This window comes from Cebidichthys violaceus, unplaced genomic scaffold (genome assembly GCF_023349555.1).
Source record: "Cebidichthys violaceus isolate CVI_PGR_0920_01 unplaced genomic scaffold, fCebVio1.0.p SCAF_6, whole genome shotgun sequence".
NCBI lineage: Eukaryota > Metazoa > Chordata > Actinopteri > Perciformes > Stichaeidae > Cebidichthys > Cebidichthys violaceus.
Window position 1 is genome coordinate 1,232,370 of NW_027176816.1, and position 20,064 is coordinate 1,252,433.

Below are 20,064 nucleotides of genomic sequence, written 5' to 3' on the forward strand. Positions count from 1 at the left end.
GGTGGGAGTTGGATTCCCCTGTTCGGATTGTGCATTTTTTGACTTCATTCAAGGCCCGCAGCTGAGAGACCTCAAGCCAACTCTTCATGATGTACCAACGCATGGCAGCCTACTAGTTTCAGCAGTCATGTTTCAGTGGCACTACACTACAAAAAGCCGCCTCATTAGAACTCTAAAGATTTAGTCAAAACAATAGATTTCTCATGATACTGCCCGGTTGCAACATAATTTATTGATCTTTGATGTGTAACACTTTCCATGTCCTCTGCAGCTAGTCACAATTTGATTAAATGTGGTCTTACTGTGCTCTAGCTCGTGCAGGTGTATTCAGTAAATATTTGAGCTTGGGTGCAGTACTGTTTGCTGTAGACATTTTACAAAGCAGCAGTTCCGGTTGATAAAATAACTTGTTTGACTTATTGAAAGCACATTTCTTGAGAAGATTAATGATAATTACAAACCAAACAGGTTACATTCTGCCCTTATGGTGAAATTTTCTTGTGTTTATGAGGCTAGATGTAAATGAAGGGCCATGTTGGATGCCACAATATACCAGCCTACATTTTTTTATTTTTTTTATTATTATTATAAAAGCACATGTGCGATCGAAGAGAAACCAATATATGTTAAATGGTGAAAAACAAGTGAAAACTGACTAAATTAAACACTGTACTGCCATCTTCACTGTCATGCCGCCCCGCTAGGTGGCGGTATATACATATTGTTCGGTTTAGTAACACTGTCTTTGTGCAATCGAGGAAGCCATGATGGCAGCCACCATGAAGGGACCTGTAGTAAGTATTAAATAAAGATAAATTGGATTCAGTCTTCGAGACACTCTGTTGCGGTCTCTTTTTGAGACTCATATAAAACAGTAGAGGTGTTTGTGGGGAAGAAAGCCACAATGGCTGCTGCCAGAGATACCTTTAAAAACCGTCACACCCTCGTGTAGCTCATGTCAACGGTTGTAGTTAGCAGCCGTTACGTGTTAGCTTACTACCTAGCGCACGAGCTAGATATGTCATGTGTTTATGCAATTGAGAGCCCTGATAATTTACCAACATAAAGATAATGGTGACAAGCAGTTAACTGTCGGTAGTGATATTTGGTAACGGTGACCTGGCCACCAATCAAGCTGTCGTCCATAGCTAGCTAGCATGCTAACCGTTACATTCATATTAATTCTAGCGAACCAACAGGGTTTGCCATGTTGGTTTGACCGGTGTACGTTACCAGAGGGAGAAGTACTTTTAAATAACGTTAAAAGTAGCAATACCACAATTTAGATGCAAGTTATCCTGTCTAAGTAAAAATCCTACTTTCAAAGTTTTTACTTAACAATGAATAACGTTTTGTGTGAGGTTTAAAATATACTTGAGTCTCAAAAGTAAAGGTACTCATTATGCAGAGAGGCCCACTTAACAATAATGTAACACTAAATTATATATTGACTTTAAATTATTGATGCATATTTATGTGTACATCAATTAAATGTTGCCGCTGTTCACATTCGGACTCATTTTAACTACTGTATACACTGCTAGCGATAATTCATTTGGTGTTCTCGTATACATAATGTAGTGGAGTAAGAGAAGTACGATATTTTCCTCTGAATTGTAGTGGCATAGAAGTATCAAGTAGAATTGTTCTTTACTAGTTATTTAGTAAATGTACTGAGTAACTTTCCAACACTGACTTTTGCCACAGCTTTAACTTTTCTATCCTTTTTGTTTGCAGGCCGTTGAAGACGTGAATGTCACATTCGAAGACCAACAGAAGATCAATAAATTTGCCAGGAACACAAGTCGGATGACGGAGCTGAAAAATGAAATAGAAGCAAAAAAAGTAAGCTGTGTGTGTGTGTGTGTGTGTGTGTGTGTGTGTGTGTGTGTGTGTGTGTGTGTGTGTGTGTGTTGAGAACATCCCACAACACTCAGGGTTCACCATGTGATCATATATGTTTACAAAAATCATATTTATTAATGAGTTGGATCATCATGGGGTTTGGGAAGACGAGCGTTGTGTTGATCTGATACTGTGTCTGAACTGACTGACATAAAATATTAACTCCACTCAGTTGCAAGCTAATTAAAACAAAGGCAGTCTATTGCAACAGTCCTTCCAAGATGGTTGGAATGTTTTAGAACTGTTTTAAAGGCGTATTATGCAGTAATTGTTGCTAACTGTTTGTAAAATATAAATAAAGTACAGGCAGACACACACACACACACTGCCACCTCTCCTAGTGGGTCATAAGTGATGATTGAGAGGAATTATTTTTGTATAAGTCTGAACATTGTTTTTAAGGAAACCGCTGCATAATCTCTCTTTTTAAAGGAGCTGTTCAATGAACTTAATGGCCGCTTTGGAGGCTATAGTTTCTGGTCCTGTTGATTTTAATGTGGTTTACTGAGAAGTATTTCTAATAACTAGTCTACACCTCTTAAGTTTAACATGGTTCAGCTCATTAAAAGCCATAAAGTAGAGTCTTTAAAAACAGCCGTGAAGTTGAATCAACACTAATTCCACTGAAACTGAAACTTAGTTTGGATACGTTTCAGTTAAGTGTGGTCTAAAAAGGCAGTGCAGCTGCTAAATTACTGATGCTAGTTTGTTAACGGCCCCCGATTTGAGACGGTAACGGTCTGCCGATGTCTCCCTTCAGAAATCGGTTCAGAACTTACAGGACGCCAGCGACGACCTCATGATGTTAGACGACGACGCTCTATTGATCCCGTATCAAATCGGCGATGTCTTTGTCAGTCACACCCAGGAAGAGACACAAGAGATGCTGGAGGCTGCAAAGGTAAGTTCTGTAATGTCAGACTTGTTATCATCAGTACAAGACCCTCATTAAGTCAAAGTCAGCAAGTTACAGGACTGTGGAGGAGAATTCCTACAATGATTGATATAAAAAGTAACTCGATGTGTAATTTGCCTCTAATATTACCGTAAATACATCAACTCTAAAATGAGTTGACTCATATTTTTTTATATGAAACGTGTTTCATCTTCCTTAAAACAAGCAAATATCTGATCACAAACTGTTTTCTGTTGTGTATGTATTATGATTTCTTCATCATGATAATTTTTTATTTAATTGCTTTGACGCAAATGTGCATCATGACCCATTCCAGCAAAAGACAATGAAGCATTGAAACATTAGCAGCCTTGTATCTAAACTAATAAATACAATCTGTGCTTCTGTGCTGAGTTATAATATACAGAAGGCTCTTTTCATAACCCAGTTTATTTGAATATAGACATGCCGTATATTTAGTTACAATTTGTACAGTTCAGATGAGTCACCGTTAAGAAAATCAAAGTTCTCACATACTTCCTGCGCACAGTATTCAATCTATTTTCGCTGTGCTTTCCTACCGCTGCTCTTATAGAGAGCCGTCACAAAGGCCCGAAATATAATAGTCAAGATGCGCACAGAACCTCTTTAGGCTCTCTCACTCTGTTGACGAATGTGGCTGAAGTGTTATCGATGATTGCTTTTAGTGCCTCGTCAGACACCGCTCGATTCCCACAGGAAACGAACGTCACAATGTGTTGAATGTAAACCTTTTGACACGATCTCCCAACGTGGAATACACCGCGCACTTTCCAACCCGTGATGAGGGTCATATTTTGGAGCTTTTGTCGGCGCAGGAATGTCTCCAACATCAGAAAAACTCCAAAAAAACAATTAATTTAGTTTCACTGCATCTGAGGGATCGTTGGCTATCTAACGCCCGATGATATGTCATGGTGGTATTTTAACTTGATGTTTTATTTAACGGCAACCGTTGCCAGAGGCAACAGGTTTTCAGGTGGTCACTCCGTCCTTCCGGTCCATTCTTGTGATTTCAGAAACACAATGAGCAGATTCATTCGTGTGGCCCACTGGTTCAGAACAGCTGATTTCGTTCACATTTATGCACATAATCCTTTTACGATGTTTCTTTCCTCATCGCATTTCCTCCTGTCTTCAGAATGTGTTTTTTTTATCGAGTCATCGAATCATTTATTCAAACCCATTTTTGATGGAAATGTCTGTTGTTGCTCGCCTCGTGTGGGGATGTTGCAGCGGTTTTGTCGTGTAATTGGAGATTCTGTTCTGTAATCAGGAAACACTGGAGCAGGAGGTCAAAGACCTCGAGGAGCGAGTGTCAGCGATACAGCAAGTGTTGGGTGATCTGAAGGTCCAGCTCTATGCCAAGTTCGGTAACAACATTAACCTGGAGGCCGACGAAAGCTGAGCTGTGAAATGGACTTTGACAGCTGCCCCAACACAGACTTTTTTTCACGCAGCTCTCAGATCAGATCCACAAAGCGTTCGCCAAACAAAACATCAAGTAGGACTCATGAGCGGCTTACAGTCGTGGCTCCTGGCTTTTGTTTTGCACCAACGATTCTTCCTTTTAGCTCCGACAAACTAAATTCACGAGGACAACAAAGGAAAAGATTTGGAGATTAGATAGTCGCACATCATTTCTAACGTATTGTTTTTGGTCCCTTAGTTATCGGTCATGTTTTCTTTTTTTTCTGGATCAAACTAAAGTAAAAAAAGAGAGAGAAACAAAACAGCTGTGTGGTATTTTAGCTTGTGTTTGACTCCTTAAGGAAGAAATAAATTGTCTCTGCACTGAGGGCTGAAATCCTTCAAAAGTGTTCTCTCTGCCTCACCGTCAGCCCTACTGTGGTGTTGCCACATCAAATCAAGTTGATTAAATGAGTTCCTGCTGCTACTGATCTACATGGTTGTTGTCTTTTACAAACTGCATAACATGAGAAGCTGAAATATTCTGAGTCGATGAATCCTCAATCAGAAATGGAGTGACAAACACATCACCCAACAGGCTGGAGGTGTGTGTGTGTGTGTGTGTGTGTGTGTGTGTGTGTGTGTGTGTGTGTGTGTGTGTGTGTGTGTGTGTGTGTGTGTGTGTGTGTGTGACTTCATTTAGCTCAAACTGTGTGTGAAAGAAATATGAAAACTAGACTTTTTTATTAATTCAAACTGATAACTAAAGGTGTTGAAACCTTTAATCTGTGTATTACTCCAATGATGTTGCTAGTGGTTGAAGAAGCCAATACCACAATAAAACATTATACCAGTACAAGTAAAGGTTCTGAATTTAAAATCCTACCCAAGTAAAAATGTCATCAGCATATGTCCCTCTACTTGCATATTATTACATATAATATTTGAATAGATTGATACTGGTACATCGATGTGAAGTGGTACTTTTTTTTAAAGTCAGATAGTTTAGTTCGGTTGTTCCTAATCTAGGAATCGGACCGCTCAGCAGTCACAAGATAAATCTGAGAGGTCCTGTGTAATTAAGGAAAAAAAAGAAAATGTCTGACACATAAATCTATAGAGATTCCTTTTCTCTAATCTTAACTTTTTTGTGAAATATTGATTATTTTGACCTCAAAGGGCCTCAATGATTTCAATTAAATACTCCGACGTCTCTTTGCTGGAACATGACAAGGAGCCCAAACTAGATGCCGTGTCTGTAAACGGGTCACAAGCCAACATGGTGGGAACAATTAGCTTTCACCTTTTAATGATGCGATGTATTTTATAAGCTCATTTTGTGTGTTTTCACCTAAATTATGAATCTGAAAAGTAGCGCGCTGTCGATGTAAAAAGTACAATATTTTAGTTGAAGTATTGTAGCAAAATAGGAAGTAAGTACAAATACCTCAAAATTGTTCTGAAGTACAGTACTTGAGTCAGTGTAATTAGTCACTTTTCCACCATACTGGGTTTCATTTTACAATGTGAAATCTGTTTCTGTCCATAAATGTATTAAATTTAGTCGGCTATAACAAAGGCTCAGCTAACCATAGAAGCTATTTGTTAAGCTTAAACAAATCAGCAGTGCTCTTCCTGAGGATTTTGCCCCACAATTCTTATTGTGACGGATTGTTCACCTAGTTAACAACATCTTCACACTTCCTCCCATGGCTCAGATAAACCCGGTGAGTGAGAGGAGTCGACACATCAAAGGCATCTTTTTAACGGTGAACTTGTGAAACTAAAGGGGAAGGAAACCGTTTCCTGTGCCACACATTAGACAGGAAACGATCAGGGCTGGGGATCCTTGAGTAAATATCATTATATGCAGAACATGAATATTAGGTAATTAGTCTTCATTTACACATGCAATAACACGTACAGCAACAAAATGGAAACAATGGGTGGTGCTGCTGGAAAAAGAAACAAGGTGAGCAGGTAACTATACATAATTCAAGTAGTTTGGCTCATTAATTTAGCTTTTAACACTTGAAGTGTGTTTCAATATGATTGCACTCATTTCATAAACACGATCTCCTGGATCTAAGACAGAAGAATGTGATTTTATTAGTGTAATTACTGTTGCAAATCAAAATGAGGTGCAACGATACCCTTTTATTTGTCTGAATATTTTTGCCTCATTTTTTGTAAAATTCTCTGTTAATGCAGGAATGGTTGGTGGCTCCCACAAATAGCAACAATACACAAACCTCATTAAATTGTGGCCCCCTAGTGTGGCCTGCATGTGCTAATAAAATACCTGGAGAGAGAGAGAGAGAGAGAGAGAGAGAGAGAGAGAGAGAGAGAGAGAGAGAGAACAAAGAAACGGAGAGCTTAAAGTTATGGCAGACGCCTCTGGAGGATCAAGATCTCAATTAACAAGTTTCTCTTCCCGGTGGGTTTTCCGAGCAGTCATAGCTATGATTAAGAAGAACTCCGCCCACGCAGACTTGTCTTTATGCACAGCTTGTTAAACCCCGGCTCAGAGGACCGCGCATTGGAAATGACTGGACTTATTTCCCCAATGGCCTCTCTCTCTTTCTCTCTCTCTTCCTCTTTTCTCTGTTCGTTTCTATCTGTCCTCTAAAGTCCTCCTGCTTCCTCTCTACTGACACAGCTGTTGGTATTTATCAACTGGGCCGTTTGGAGTGAACCTTCAGCACTCTTTTGACAGCTTTTAAATTGGTACGATATTCCACTGAAGCTGTCGGTATCGCTCATTTGTTAGAGAAGGCGGGATGCCGTTTGCAGCATTAATACGTGTTTTCCTTCGTAAAGCTTTTGAAGTGCTAAAATATGACGCTCGTATGTTAAGTTCAGCTACTAAAACATTCACTGACGATGTCAAATATGTTAATTAGAAGGAAAAAAAGTGTGTGTGTGTATATATATATATATATATATATATATATATATATATATAATGTCTGTGTCTTATTCACTGGCTCTTTTAAGCTCAGGCTGGCTGCAGTAACAGCATAAACTGACCACTAGGTGTCTCTGTCTCCCCAGTTATTTCACGGTGAAACCAAATAGCTTCATCTAGTGTGGAGATGAGCTCTTTGAGTTTATTGGATATGGCTGCACGTCGTAAATATTGGAGAAATACGTCAAACACGTTGGCTCCCAAAGAAGAATTCTGAATGAGATGTAGAAGAGAAATACAGAGATATGTAGAGGAACAATGGGGGGATGTTTTGGACATTAGAGTCACGCTCGGCTCACGACGAGGTTCAAAGTGTGATATTCCAACGTTAACTCTGGATCACGTCCTCAATTAAGTACAATCCAGTAGTCATTGCTGGTTTTCCTGGTAGCTGTCGTCTTCCACACAAGGAGTTTGTGCACACTTCATCATTTTCTGCAATGGTGCGACAGTGAAAAATTGTGTTTGCTCACTGTCTCTTAATGTTAGCCTAAATGTCAGGAGAGTCAACAAAGACGGTTTGAAAAATCCATAGCAGCTACATCCATTCTTCATCACTTACAGCTGTTCTGTCTCAGCTTCCGTTCATGACAAGTGAGGAGCAATCTCAAAAGCACAATGTAACATGCTTCCTGTCACAGGCCACGGAATTCATATCGTGGCCATTAATCCTAGTATTTGCTAAATAGCATGTTGTTCTCTTGCTGTCGGCATGGAGGTCTTGTCTTTTCCACACTTTGGCCTTTTACCGGCAACTATTCCGACAATCGGTTGCAATCCCTTCTCTGTTTTATATCAATGTCAATTTTATATTTTTGGATTTTTGACTGTTTGTTGGGACAAAATAATGGCATTACGATGGTCATTTTTTTTCTGTCTTTTCTGGAATGTTTATAGACCAAACAAATGGATTCATATAAAAATATATATCCGCAGGTTAATCAATGGTGAACGTGCATGCAAGCTACATCATGGGCGTCAGGAAGAGCAGCGCACAGTAAGATTGAGTTCAGTGGAGAGATGTGTGAGAGGCAGCGACACACCTGTGTGAAAAGAATGAGGGATCATATGGGAAGCAGCAAATGGGCACACTGCTCTGCAGCTGGACCGAAAGTCTAAAGAGAGACTTTCAAGACTTATTATTTCTTGATAATGAATTCCATTCCTGCACTTCCTGTGGACAGGGAGTCTGGATTTATCTGTGGAGGCAGAGCACTACGCTGGGATATCTTCTGTCATTCATTTCATTACTGTCTGTCAAGTTGATCAGCCAAGACAATAAAGGCACAATTCCACTGCGGCAGCGAATGAATCATCTGAATGATGAAGACAAGTCTTTGTGTGGACTGATCCCTGTGTGTGTGTGTGTGTGTGTGTGTGTGTGTATATGTGGGGCATCAGTGCAGCAATCAGGACTTATAAGTGCTTTGAAAACAAATTGGTGTCCCAGGGCTAACATCTAGTGGTTTATTTAAAGATTTGTTTATCTTTCATTTATGAATTGCTGAATTGGAAATTAAAACTTTCACTCATGTACCACCAAGTCTCCGTCTAGAATGCCTAAAATGTGTGGGAGTCTCGGCTAGTAAGTTTCCATCAGTTATCTACTTTAATCAGTGGCCGCTAATATGCAAAGAATATTACTTTGGAAATGCATTTCCATATCCACCACGGAACAATAGACCAGATAACTTACCATATGAAAGACAGTAGAATGCCTCTAAATGTTTCAATGAATATCATTACCAAAGTCTGAATTTATGTCGGTTATATTGCAAAGACCTTGAAGTAACTGACACATCCAAGCTGTTGGGTGACAATTTGAATTGCACAAAAACCTATTCTTGAGAAGTGATGGACAACTTAAATCTTACCACATAGTTGCTTCCTCTTTCGTGATCATATGTGGAATTTATTCATTTAAAGCTCAATCATTTTAACCTCATTACTGATGTGAATCCACCACTTTGGTCCAGACTCAAATATCTCAACAATTACAGGACAGATTGCCAGGAAGGTCTGTGTCCAGACGTTCATTTTCCCCAGAGGATTGAGCCCAGTGTTGTTAGTGATCCCTATGGTTTTCCTCCAACGTTACCACAAGATGGACATTTTTAGGTTTTAATGAAATGTTTCAACAACTATAGGATGGATTACCAAGGAATTTGGTGCAGACATGCATAGTCCCCAGATGATAAATTCCAGTAACTTTGGTGATCCCCTGACTTTTCCTACAGCTCCAACATGAGATTGATTTTTTTTATTCTTGAATGAAATGTCTCTACTACTATTGGATGAATTTCCATGACATTTTGTACAGCCATTCGTGTTCCCCAGAGGGTTAAGCCCAATGTTGTTAGCCTTCCCCTGACTTTTCTGGTAATGCCACCACGAGGTTGACATTTTTACTATTTACTGAAATGTCTCAATAACTACCAGATTAATTGCCATCACATCTGGTACAGACATTCATGTCCCCCACTTAACAACAACTATTACATTGGTAATCCTCTGACGTTTTATCTAGGGCAATTTGTCAGATTTATGACTCGATACCTGCAAAACTAATGACATTCCCCAATGGCAAAGCTGAACTTTGTGTTTAGTGCTAACTAACACATGTTAGCATGCTAACATGCTAAACTAAGGTGTGGACAATGGCAAACTTTATACCTGCTAAAATTCAGCATGTTTACATCATTGTGAGCATATTACAGCAGAATGCTGACGTTAGCATGTAGCTCAAACCACCTTGGTGCCTAAGTACAGAGTAGACTCTTAGTCTTGTCGCTAACAAGGTGTTAGAGCCGTATTACCCCCAGAAGGAGGTGTTATTTTTTACTACACATACCACAGGGCACGACAGCCTTGGTGGTCACGTCCCGCTCCATACTCTGAGCTGATGACCACTGGGCAGCTTCAGCAGACCAATCCAATGTTCTGTGTGTTGCACAACGTTACTCTAATGGCATTTACTGAAGAAGGATGAATGCTCCACATTCATTCCGGCAGGATTTTCCCCCCAAGTAGAGATTTAAACCAATGATCCTTCAGTCATATTAGTGTTACTCCGACTCAGCTGTACGGTCGTCCAATTAGCTTCAATTTATGGTCCAACAACAGCAAATAAAAGCACAAAACATGGTTTCATATAGTCATCCTTTAGGGTGACATTTTTTTGTGATATTGCGATTTATCTAATCGCTCTAGTATTTATGTCCAACTTCCCATCTTTAGAAACATGCACATAGCTTAATTAATGGGGTAAAATAGAAATGAGGAAGACAATTATAAGTTTTCTGTTTTTCCGCCAATTAAACCGAATTGTTCAACAGCGGTCCAAACTGAAGCAGAAACAAATCCAGAGTTTGCATTGTGGCTGAGCAGGAAAAGGTTCATCAAATCATAGCATTGCATGCATCTGTATTCCATTATAAATACTTATTCATTATGAAAACATGACATTGGGATGTCTGTCAATGTTGTCACCTTGATCTGGCTGCTCTATCTCTTCTATTTACACATCAGTACAGGTGCTGAGCTCTGTTTTCACTTTGGTTTTGGTTTTCAACACCTCGGCTCCAACTGGCAAATGTTACTGTGACGCATGCCAGTAAGCTGATATCATCCTGCCAATGAATTGTCAATTGAATACTTTCAATTAGGCCACTCGTCCTGCTCAGAGGAGAATACTATCAAAAAGAGATGCGGAAGAATACGTGATATCGCAGCACAATCAAGTGCCAATCAACTTGCCTGATTGCGTGTGGATTCATCGGATAAATCGGACAGATGAAAACAAAACAATCCAGATTGTGGTGTCCAATCACACACGTGATGAATGTAGGGCAGTTATAGCTGAAGAGGGTATTTGGGGAATTGTGACATCTTGTGTATTCAACATGGTTAGCAAAGCAAGATAAACTTGTAGTATCGAATGAACTCTTAACTTTAATATTTATTTATAAAATATAAAATATTTATTTAATATTTTAGTATGCTAAGTATGATCCAATAATCAATGGTGTAAAACAGTTGGCGTTAAGATTAAAAACAGGAAAATTATGTATATGCAATCCTATTGAATTTTGAATACTTTATTTTAAATCTGAAAGTATTTGTCAAAAAAGTACTTTCCTCACGTTTTATTTGAACAATGAATCATAAATAATAGTAATGTTACTACAAGGAATTTAACAGGTTCTGAAACAGTGATGCCTCTTTATGACTTCCATAGGGTCCGCCAAAATCAACACAAAATGAAAGTTCCTTGTAAGTTTAATTATTTCTTCATACTGATTGGTGCATGGAGGTACATGACATCTTTTATTTTTACATTTGAGCCTCTCCCTCTAGAAACCAGTGAGAAGAGCACACCAAAAAAGACTATAACTAATATTTAAAATAATTAATGGCCAAAACCCCCAAACCATGGCAAAAAATCATGTGTTAATAGTGGATCCGTGTTCATATTAAGAAGCTGAGAAAAGCTTATTTTTTAGGGATTATAAATAACTCTTTGGCAGGCTTTCATACAATACTTAGAAAAGACTCCTTCTAAAAATAATACAATATTAGAGCTGGGAATAATCACTATAGTGGATAATTAGATAATTTAACACCCACAACTTACTCTGAGATAAATGTTTTATGTAGTGTTTTAATTTACAACGTATATACATTTACTTATAGCTGCAAGATTGACATAAAAACGGCCAGAAAGAGGAACACGTCTGTTGTTTTTCTAGGAGGGCCCTGTATGGATTAAATGTTAATTGGGACTATTTTAACGTTAACGATGTGGATATGTCTGCTGTCTGTCAAACTAATCCTACCGATGCAACATGCTGTGAATCTCCGGCGGGATTGTGAGGGGAATCTGGTGAGTTACTCGTGTTGCTTCTTTCTTTTCTTCCCTTGTTTTTGTTTTTTTTTGCTTTGAAAGAAAATAGATTGTAGTCTTATTCATTGTGCACAAACCTTCAGCCTGTTCTTTATTTAATGAGGACATTTCCCACAGTAATTCAGACCAATAATTTAACATTTTGAAAGGATAAAATGAGATCAAGTGTACATGCTTTTATAGTTGGAGATCTATTACAGGATAAGAATTAAACCACCTGCTATGATTGTGAATGTTACGGCCTCTCCTGCATTAAGCATGCTATCCTCTGTAGAGATGTTAAAAGGCCAAACATTGGCAACAAGGGCCACGTCTATGACAATACTGTTAACAATCTGGCAGTTGAACCTATTTCTAAACCTAAAAACAAAGTATTTAGTATTAATCCCGTCTGGAATGAACACAATGAGAGGCCCATTATGCCGTGGGTTGAGGCTGGAAAAGTTAAGCATGAGCTCTTTTGTGGGTTTAGAAATGAGCCAGTGCAAGATTTAAATATGATCTTGACTAAAATGAAAACGAGAGGACTGTGAGGGCTGGCTTGCTTGACAGAAAAGCACTGCAAAGTAAAACGTCTTTAGAATTTTTTGGAAAGAGGTCAGAATTATGAATAACAGTGCTGATGGTGTTGATTTCGCTGTAGGCGAGGTTAATCAGATACCCAAAGCTGTCATGTAGCTCATAGCTTCACGACAATTATAGTTTTACGGAATGTGGAAACGATCGTGTCACATTTAACATCGCAAATATGCGCTTTATTTTTAAATGTCCACTTGTTTTACTGCATTTCTAGTTCATGCTATTGTACCCGACAGTGTTGATGTATTCATTGGTCAGTCATGGGATGAGGCAGGATTGCACAATCCCCTCTAGTTTCATTTGCATGTAGATAACTTGTCCAGCCACTTGAATGCTTGTAAAACAGGTTAATCCCCAAAAGTATAATGTAATTACCAAGCATATATATATATATATATATATATATACATTTCATGTCTAGAAACAAAGTCAGCATCTTCATCAGCTGATGACCCATGTAGATCTAAATAAGCAGCAGCATTGTTCTTGTTCATTGTTGCAGAGTTGATTCAGTTCGTTCGTTAAAGCTTGTTCAGACGTTACTGTCGCTCCATGCTGCTCATCTTTGGTGAAGAAAGGAGCCGTATTCAGAGACATACAGCCGGTCTGTTATTGTGTACGACAAGATTTATAATGCAAGTCATTTATCAACCTAAATGCACCCACGGGTGAGACAGTGATAAGGAACAGTATAAATGTATGTATAGATTGGATAAGGTGGAGAACAGCATAATTGATGCTCTGGTTAATCCCACCAAAAGCTGCACATGTTGCAGTAAACTTCTAATATAATACGACTCCGTGATGATGTTTAAAATTGTATCCATGAAGTATGAGACGGTGTAACTTAAGCTAAAATGAATTGAGTTCAATTAGGTACAGTAAAACCTAAGTAAACGTCTTCAGAAACAGCATTGTGTGACAGTCCAGTATGAAATAAGATATGCAACGATGAGATAATGAGATTTCAACTGTTCAGGAAGTCGTTGACTTTGTCTCACATTTCTCTGCTTTTGTTACAGCTCAACTCTTGTGATGATTCTACAGATTTAAAGACATCTCTGGAGCTTGGCGACATTTACACAACATTAACCAGACCGACCTCATTTGAGGATAAGGGTTAGAGCGTTTTCTGCCCACAGAGGCTCAAGAAAGTATCGGAAATAATCACATTCTCAAATTTCCTTTAATTTGAATGTAGAATCAGGGATTAGGGGGAAAATACTTTTACATCTTCCGTGATTCATCCCTGCGCTGTGGCGTGTAAAGCAAGTGTTCATTACACTCCACATTGGTGTCAAAACAAGTTTAAGTTGTCCTGTCGAGTTCTATCACGGGACAGGTGTGACAAATTTAACGACACATAAACTTGTATGTGATACTGTTAATGATAATAATTATTTTTTTTAACGAATCAGTTCTCCCTGCTGAAGAGGGGAGTGGCTGTTAACACCGTTTGCTTTCACTTAGCCTGTCTCTCTGGAGATTTTGAAGTGATAGGTTTTCAAAAGTCTTTGAATAAAAACAACCTTTTTTTTCTGCTATTTCTGCTATAAGTGTCAGCCCGAAATAAAAAAAACCTGAGGTTCACTGCATGTTATTTAGTTTTTAGTGATTTAATTTGAGGTTTAGAGCTTGCTGGTTGAGGGATTCAACAGTGATTGCAATTCTTATGCTAAGCTAAGCTAATCTACTTACTGAACAGACCAGTTTTATAGAGAGATCCTAGCCAAAAGCCAATTATTACGTCTGTTATTTGTGTTCATAGTGTTCTCACATCCATATAGAAATGTGAGTCATTTATTGATTGTCTGTATTAATGAGAGGTTATAAGTATGACTTTACTTTTACGTGACTGGTTCACTTGACACATCATTGCTTGGTGTGATATATTCCGAATAAAACCAACGAGGACATTGTTTGATCACAAGTAACAGCGAGTGTCTGTTGTAGTAGCCCTATGATTATGTTGAACGTGTGAATGGAATATAAGACCACCCTGGTCCCGCCAAATGGCGAATGACGAGGCAATTTCATAGGTCGTTTTGCGCGCTATCACAACGCTGTTCTTGCAATTTACTTTTCTGCGATGTGAAGCAATCCGCGAGAAAGAGCGATCATGGTGGGTGAGAGTGGAAAGCGACACCATCAAACAAACACAAGTCTTTCACCCAGAAGACCCGTGTCCCTGTCCCGTGTGAAACCATGTCCTTGTTGACTTATCTGAAGTTATGTTAGTGGCGATTGTTTTCCTCACTGATGTCGATCTTACTTATTTGTCTTAAGCCCGACCATGACGTTTTTTCTAAACCCCAACTAAGTAGTGCTGTTGTCTAAACCTAACTGCGACCATTGCCGTAGTTTTGTTCCCTAAAAATAACAGCGTCCATTTAACATTAACAGCGCGGCGTTAAATGTCGGAAAAGCCGTTTCACCCCACGGTTTGAAAGGACATGCAAAAAGCTTCAAATGCATTTCATGACATGCGGAATATGACATACGCCTTCCATGAAATCACGTTGCGGAAAGTAAATAGACTAAATAAGACCATTCTGCACAGAGAGTACATTTACTTTTGATATTGTATTACATTACCGAGTATACTTGGAGGATTGTAACTGAATCTTTTTTTTTTCCCACCAGTGGCCAAATGTTGCCAGTGACATTGTAATTCTGGGGGTAAAAAAATGAAGTATTTAATCCTAATTGATTTCCTCATGACATGACCCCAGTGATCCAAGCCATCTGACAACATGAGGCAACAGTTGCTGTTGCATCTGTCACACTGATTATAATTCCACTCAGAAGTGCAGGTACAAGTGTTTAAATTGTGCTGGAGCAGAGAACACTTTACTGTACAGCTGTGATGAGAAGCAGGACGTCGGGGTGATGATGCCTTCTTTAGTTTTGTTTACTTTTTAAAATACCACCATGTTACTGGAGCCTCTCTCAACCAGCGACGGGTAATGATATTCTCTAAAATACAGTAAATTGATCGAGTAAATTGTGTTTTTGTTTTTTTTATTCATCCTTTCAATCTCAGAGTTTAATTTGCATTCTCAAATAGTGCTTTCACCTTGTCAATAGACAAAAGAGTTGTGCTTTTATGCATAGTGCATTATGGGATCTGCATTTGTAATATGTTTTATCAGAGAAAAAATGATTTGATGCATAGAAACATTTTACTCTTTAATCCTCCCTACATCTAATCCAATTTTCGAATAGACTTTGACAGAGTCCATTAAAATAAAATCCTCTCAGTCACGTAGGATGCTGTTTACTTTTAAATGAGCGCTGAACACTCCCAGGTCACGGAAAAATAAATAACCGAAAGTGCCAATAACAGACTCCACTTCTCCGTCGGCAGCTGTGTAAAATTAGGGCCTACATTAAACAGGGCATTCCATCAGATTGCCTTGCATTAACCACAGATATGGAGGAGTAATGAAAATGACAACATTTAACTTTATGGGTAGAAATAACACATGAATAATAATGACGTTAAAATGGGTGAATGGTTATTATACAGAATTTCTCAGGAGCTGAGAGTCCAGCTTAAGCCAGCGAGGTTAACCTGTTGTCTTTAAATAGAAGTTAAATAAAGCGTTGGGCCTTAAGATGCACACAGCATACCGCAGTAAAAAATAGCTGTAACACCTATTTTCTTAGAATTCAGAATTCAAACTGTTATATTCACAGCATTCTTGTTTCCCTAATTATAATGTCTGTGATAAACTTGCTGTGACTCATCTACATATATGTATTGTTAATCATCATCATCATATGCAAATATGTGTACGTGTTGTTTTCTCAGAAACTTCAACCGAGAAACAAAATCTGTCTGTTTCTGGTGTTGCTCTTCAAAATGTGGCTTGTCTGAGACAAATCAGTTGTTTATTTAATATAGCCTGCAGCCATGCAGGGACTTTTTTTTAAAATTTTTTAGCCATGCACCCAAGTCAATGATTAACATTAAACAATACCAGCGTCTACTAATGAAAAACAAGCCAATGGTTATTCACAGCTTTATCTTGCTGCAAAAATCCCTACATAATCCCCCAACAACTCCTGGCATATTGGTGGCTAGGTGGAGGTGGGCAGCTTTTTAAGTGTGATAGATGGAGTTTAGTTTCAGGCTGCTGCTGCTGCTGCTGCAGCTTCTTCTTCTCTGACCCACCGTCCCCAGAGAGCCTGGGATGAGCCTGAACCACAATATAGTTCTGCTGAAAAGCCTTTTGTTGTGGTTCAGTCTGGATTCAGGAGAAGAGCAAACAGACCACCTTTGCTCAATGATTTTTTTTTTTTCCCTCCAGTATTTGTTGGAGTTTATTTATATTCAATTAACAATACTTTTACAAAGATGTAGCATGAAGGCAATATAATGTATCTCATGTAGGTACCCTAATATATGCATCTTCTGTGTTACCCTTGCACTGTAAAATTATACAAATACACCTAAATAAAAACATTTTAATAAGGTAATTTAGCTGCTATCAGTTGGCTTTTGTTGTAAATCTTCTCTCAGAAAAAGTGGAACATAACAATTAAAAAAAAATTGATTTAACGAACAGACAAATATGCATCCAGAGCTTGAACTAGAATCATACTGTTCCTCAGAAGATGTAGTGTAAAACTTAACACAAATCAGACGTGTCACATACCTTCATTTCAATCAATCGCTGGTGTGCAGTGTTAATGATTAGCAAGGCTTTAAATAATATTGATAAGTAAACATGATGCAGCCGTTTTTGTGATATGACTTGATCAAGATCTCAAGAGTCTCATAAAATTGTTGCCTTTCTTGGAGGATTGACAAACGTCAAGAAGCTTCCAGTGTGCGGGTTTACATACAAACGGACTGTCCTCCCAAGAAAAACGACGACATCAGTTGTTTCAATTAATCTCCAGCTGTTGACAGACGATATCACCCTGTCGATAGCAGTGTCAGATCAGAAAACACGTTGTTTATCGTTGTAGAAGACCTGGACAAACTACATATTTTGTGTTTTAATTTGGGGGATTTATTGGATTTCGATCTACTCGACATGTAGCCTTTAAACAGTCTTTGGTAGCCAGCATCCAGAAACATCTAGATCCCATCAGGCAGCTAGCATGGCTTTAGGGATGCATATTTCTGTCTGTTGGTCATTCCAATTTGTTGGTCCATCAGTCCAACACGTTGGTTCATAGAGAAATATTTGCATTTACATGGTGCTTTTGCTAAAAGTGGTATAAATGCCTCACATTTACCAACACATACCCATAATGGTGCTGTAACTGCTATGCAAGCCACTCATTGGGTTAAGGAGCTGGCAATCAAACTGCCAACCCTGTTAATAATGGACAACATGCTTTACCAACTGGGTCACAGCTGCCACAAATGCTTGATGTATTACTATATTTGGTAGACATGCATGCTCCTCAGAGGATGAATCCAAATGGCTGTAGTGACGCCTTAGTGCCACCAACAGGTCAGAATTGTTTAGTCATCTTGTTTACGACAACATATCTCTAAAACTAATGATTAAACATTTGCTGAATACAGTCATGCGCACCAGAGGATGCATCAATTTAATTTTGATCACCCAGTGACCCCCTTAAAATTCAGTGTAGACTGTTTAACACTTAATATTTCAGATACCTAAAGGCAGATAGCAATGGCAAAACCATGCACCCTGATGGTAGAAAGTGTAATTTTGGTACCCTGATAAAACACACTGGGTCCATCACTATTGCAAGGCAATCAGTGGCATTTATCCGTCAGATGTAATCATCTTTATTGTGATACTATCGTCATTCTCGACACCTATGCCTACGATACCCCAAAATATATTAAAAGAAGAAAAAAATGCCCATTTTCCACCTTCACTGTAGAACCACTCCAAGGCCAAAATAGATGTTGATAAAATGAAATAAGAGAGATGCCAGGAGCATCTTTAAAAACGTTCATGTCAGAGGATAAATACTTGATTTGGGTAACACCATCGCCTTTTGTCTGGCACCTCTCATGGGCCAGACTTGACATCTGTTGCCTCAATGGAAAAGAACAAGGAAGATTTACTTGTTTATCTATCCAACTGTCTGGTGTAGAAAGCATTGCAGGGCTATTATGGTTATTACAATTACAATTGTGGTTTGGTTCGAGTATGAAATCCTCAGTTTTGCATATAGAGCAATGAAAAGTCTGAGTATTTATAGGGCAGCTTGTTAATATCCAGCACAGATCATCCACCTTTCATGCATTGTCTATAACTTACCTCATCATCACTCTCCCACACAATATGTGTCTTGACAGGGTTCTGCTATTATTCAGTAGAATTTAAAATACTGTACCTTTTTTTTTTTTTTTGGATCTGTCTGACATCTTGTTATTAATAGTGTGAAAATTACCTTGGATTTTCACTTTGAGGCGAGACAATCAAGTGTGTCTGTTAACAGTTAAGGGTCTTAGCGTTTAAAAAGATGGGGCATGTCTTTGATTGTGACAAACTAAGATTATCATAAAACAAGATTTGAAAGAAGACCCTCCGCTGCTCTTTCTTCTGTTGTGATTTCAGACTTTCTTTTTGATTTATTATCTGCCATAATCTAAAACAGTGTTACAAGATAACCAAATCATAATGTGTTCCCTGGGTTCTCAGCACAAACACATTGCACTCTATGATTAAAAAACAAATTACAAACGTGAGAATTTGCATTCACCCAACATGAGGTGTAAACCTCCCAATGCTCTGTTTTAGTTATTTTGTACAGAAACTCAAGGTTGCTGCCAATGATATACGGATACATCAACCCTCTACACCAGAGACTGATGTCTAGTGCTTTAAGTCACTGTTGACTTGGTTGATCAAACCAAGTCTACAATCTTTACGGACCTTTAAAGGTCAATAGTTTGATATAGTTTGGAAATACGCATATTTACTTATTGACTACTTTACCAGTCTTGTGTCTGTATACGGTAAATATGAAGACAGCAACTTAGCTTAGCACAAAGACTGGAAACAGCCAAGAAAAAATGTCTCAACATAGTTTAAGTAGCTACAGAAATAAAATGTTGTCAGTGATAATTTTGCTGATTTGTACAGTATTAACATGTTTTTACTTACTAGATACAAATTATGTCCCCAATTACGGACAGAATTACCCCCCCCCCCCACCCACCATGGATGTATATCATTCTTACTCAAAAGTATTCATGTTTTATTTATTTTTTTACCTCAATTCAATATAGCTTTTCCACAGATACTGTATGCCCTCCACTGGGAGTAGGGGCCATTACTGTTGCACAAGCCAGAATAAGCTTCCACTCTTATGTACCATATATGTGATCACGGTTCCAACTCAATAGCCATGTTTTACTTTGAC

General features: G+C 38.5%; 1 protein-coding gene across 1 annotated transcript; it reads left to right on the top strand.

The window, feature by feature from the left end:
* The first annotated feature begins 741 nt into the window (after positions 1 to 741).
* On the top strand, positions 742 to 4,744 carry pfdn4 (prefoldin subunit 4). Its single transcript, XM_068733706.1, has 4 exons — positions 742 to 794; positions 1,738 to 1,845; positions 2,666 to 2,806; positions 4,116 to 4,744. The coding sequence occupies exons 1-4, from the start codon at positions 765 to 767 to the stop codon at positions 4,245 to 4,247; spliced, it is 411 nt and encodes a 136-aa protein (XP_068589807.1). The 5' UTR covers positions 742 to 764; the 3' UTR covers positions 4,248 to 4,744.
* The last annotated feature ends 15,320 nt before the right edge of the window (positions 4,745 to 20,064 follow it).

Coding starts and splice junctions, on each gene's coding strand:
- pfdn4 (XM_068733706.1), top strand. CDS start 765: ATGATGGCAGCCACCATGAAGGGACCTGTA. Junction 795..1,737: donor CCACCATGAAGGGACCTGTA/GTAAGTATTAAA, acceptor TTTTGTTTGCAG/GCCGTTGAAGACGTGAATGT. Junction 1,846..2,665: donor ATGAAATAGAAGCAAAAAAA/GTAAGCTGTGTG, acceptor GTCTCCCTTCAG/AAATCGGTTCAGAACTTACA.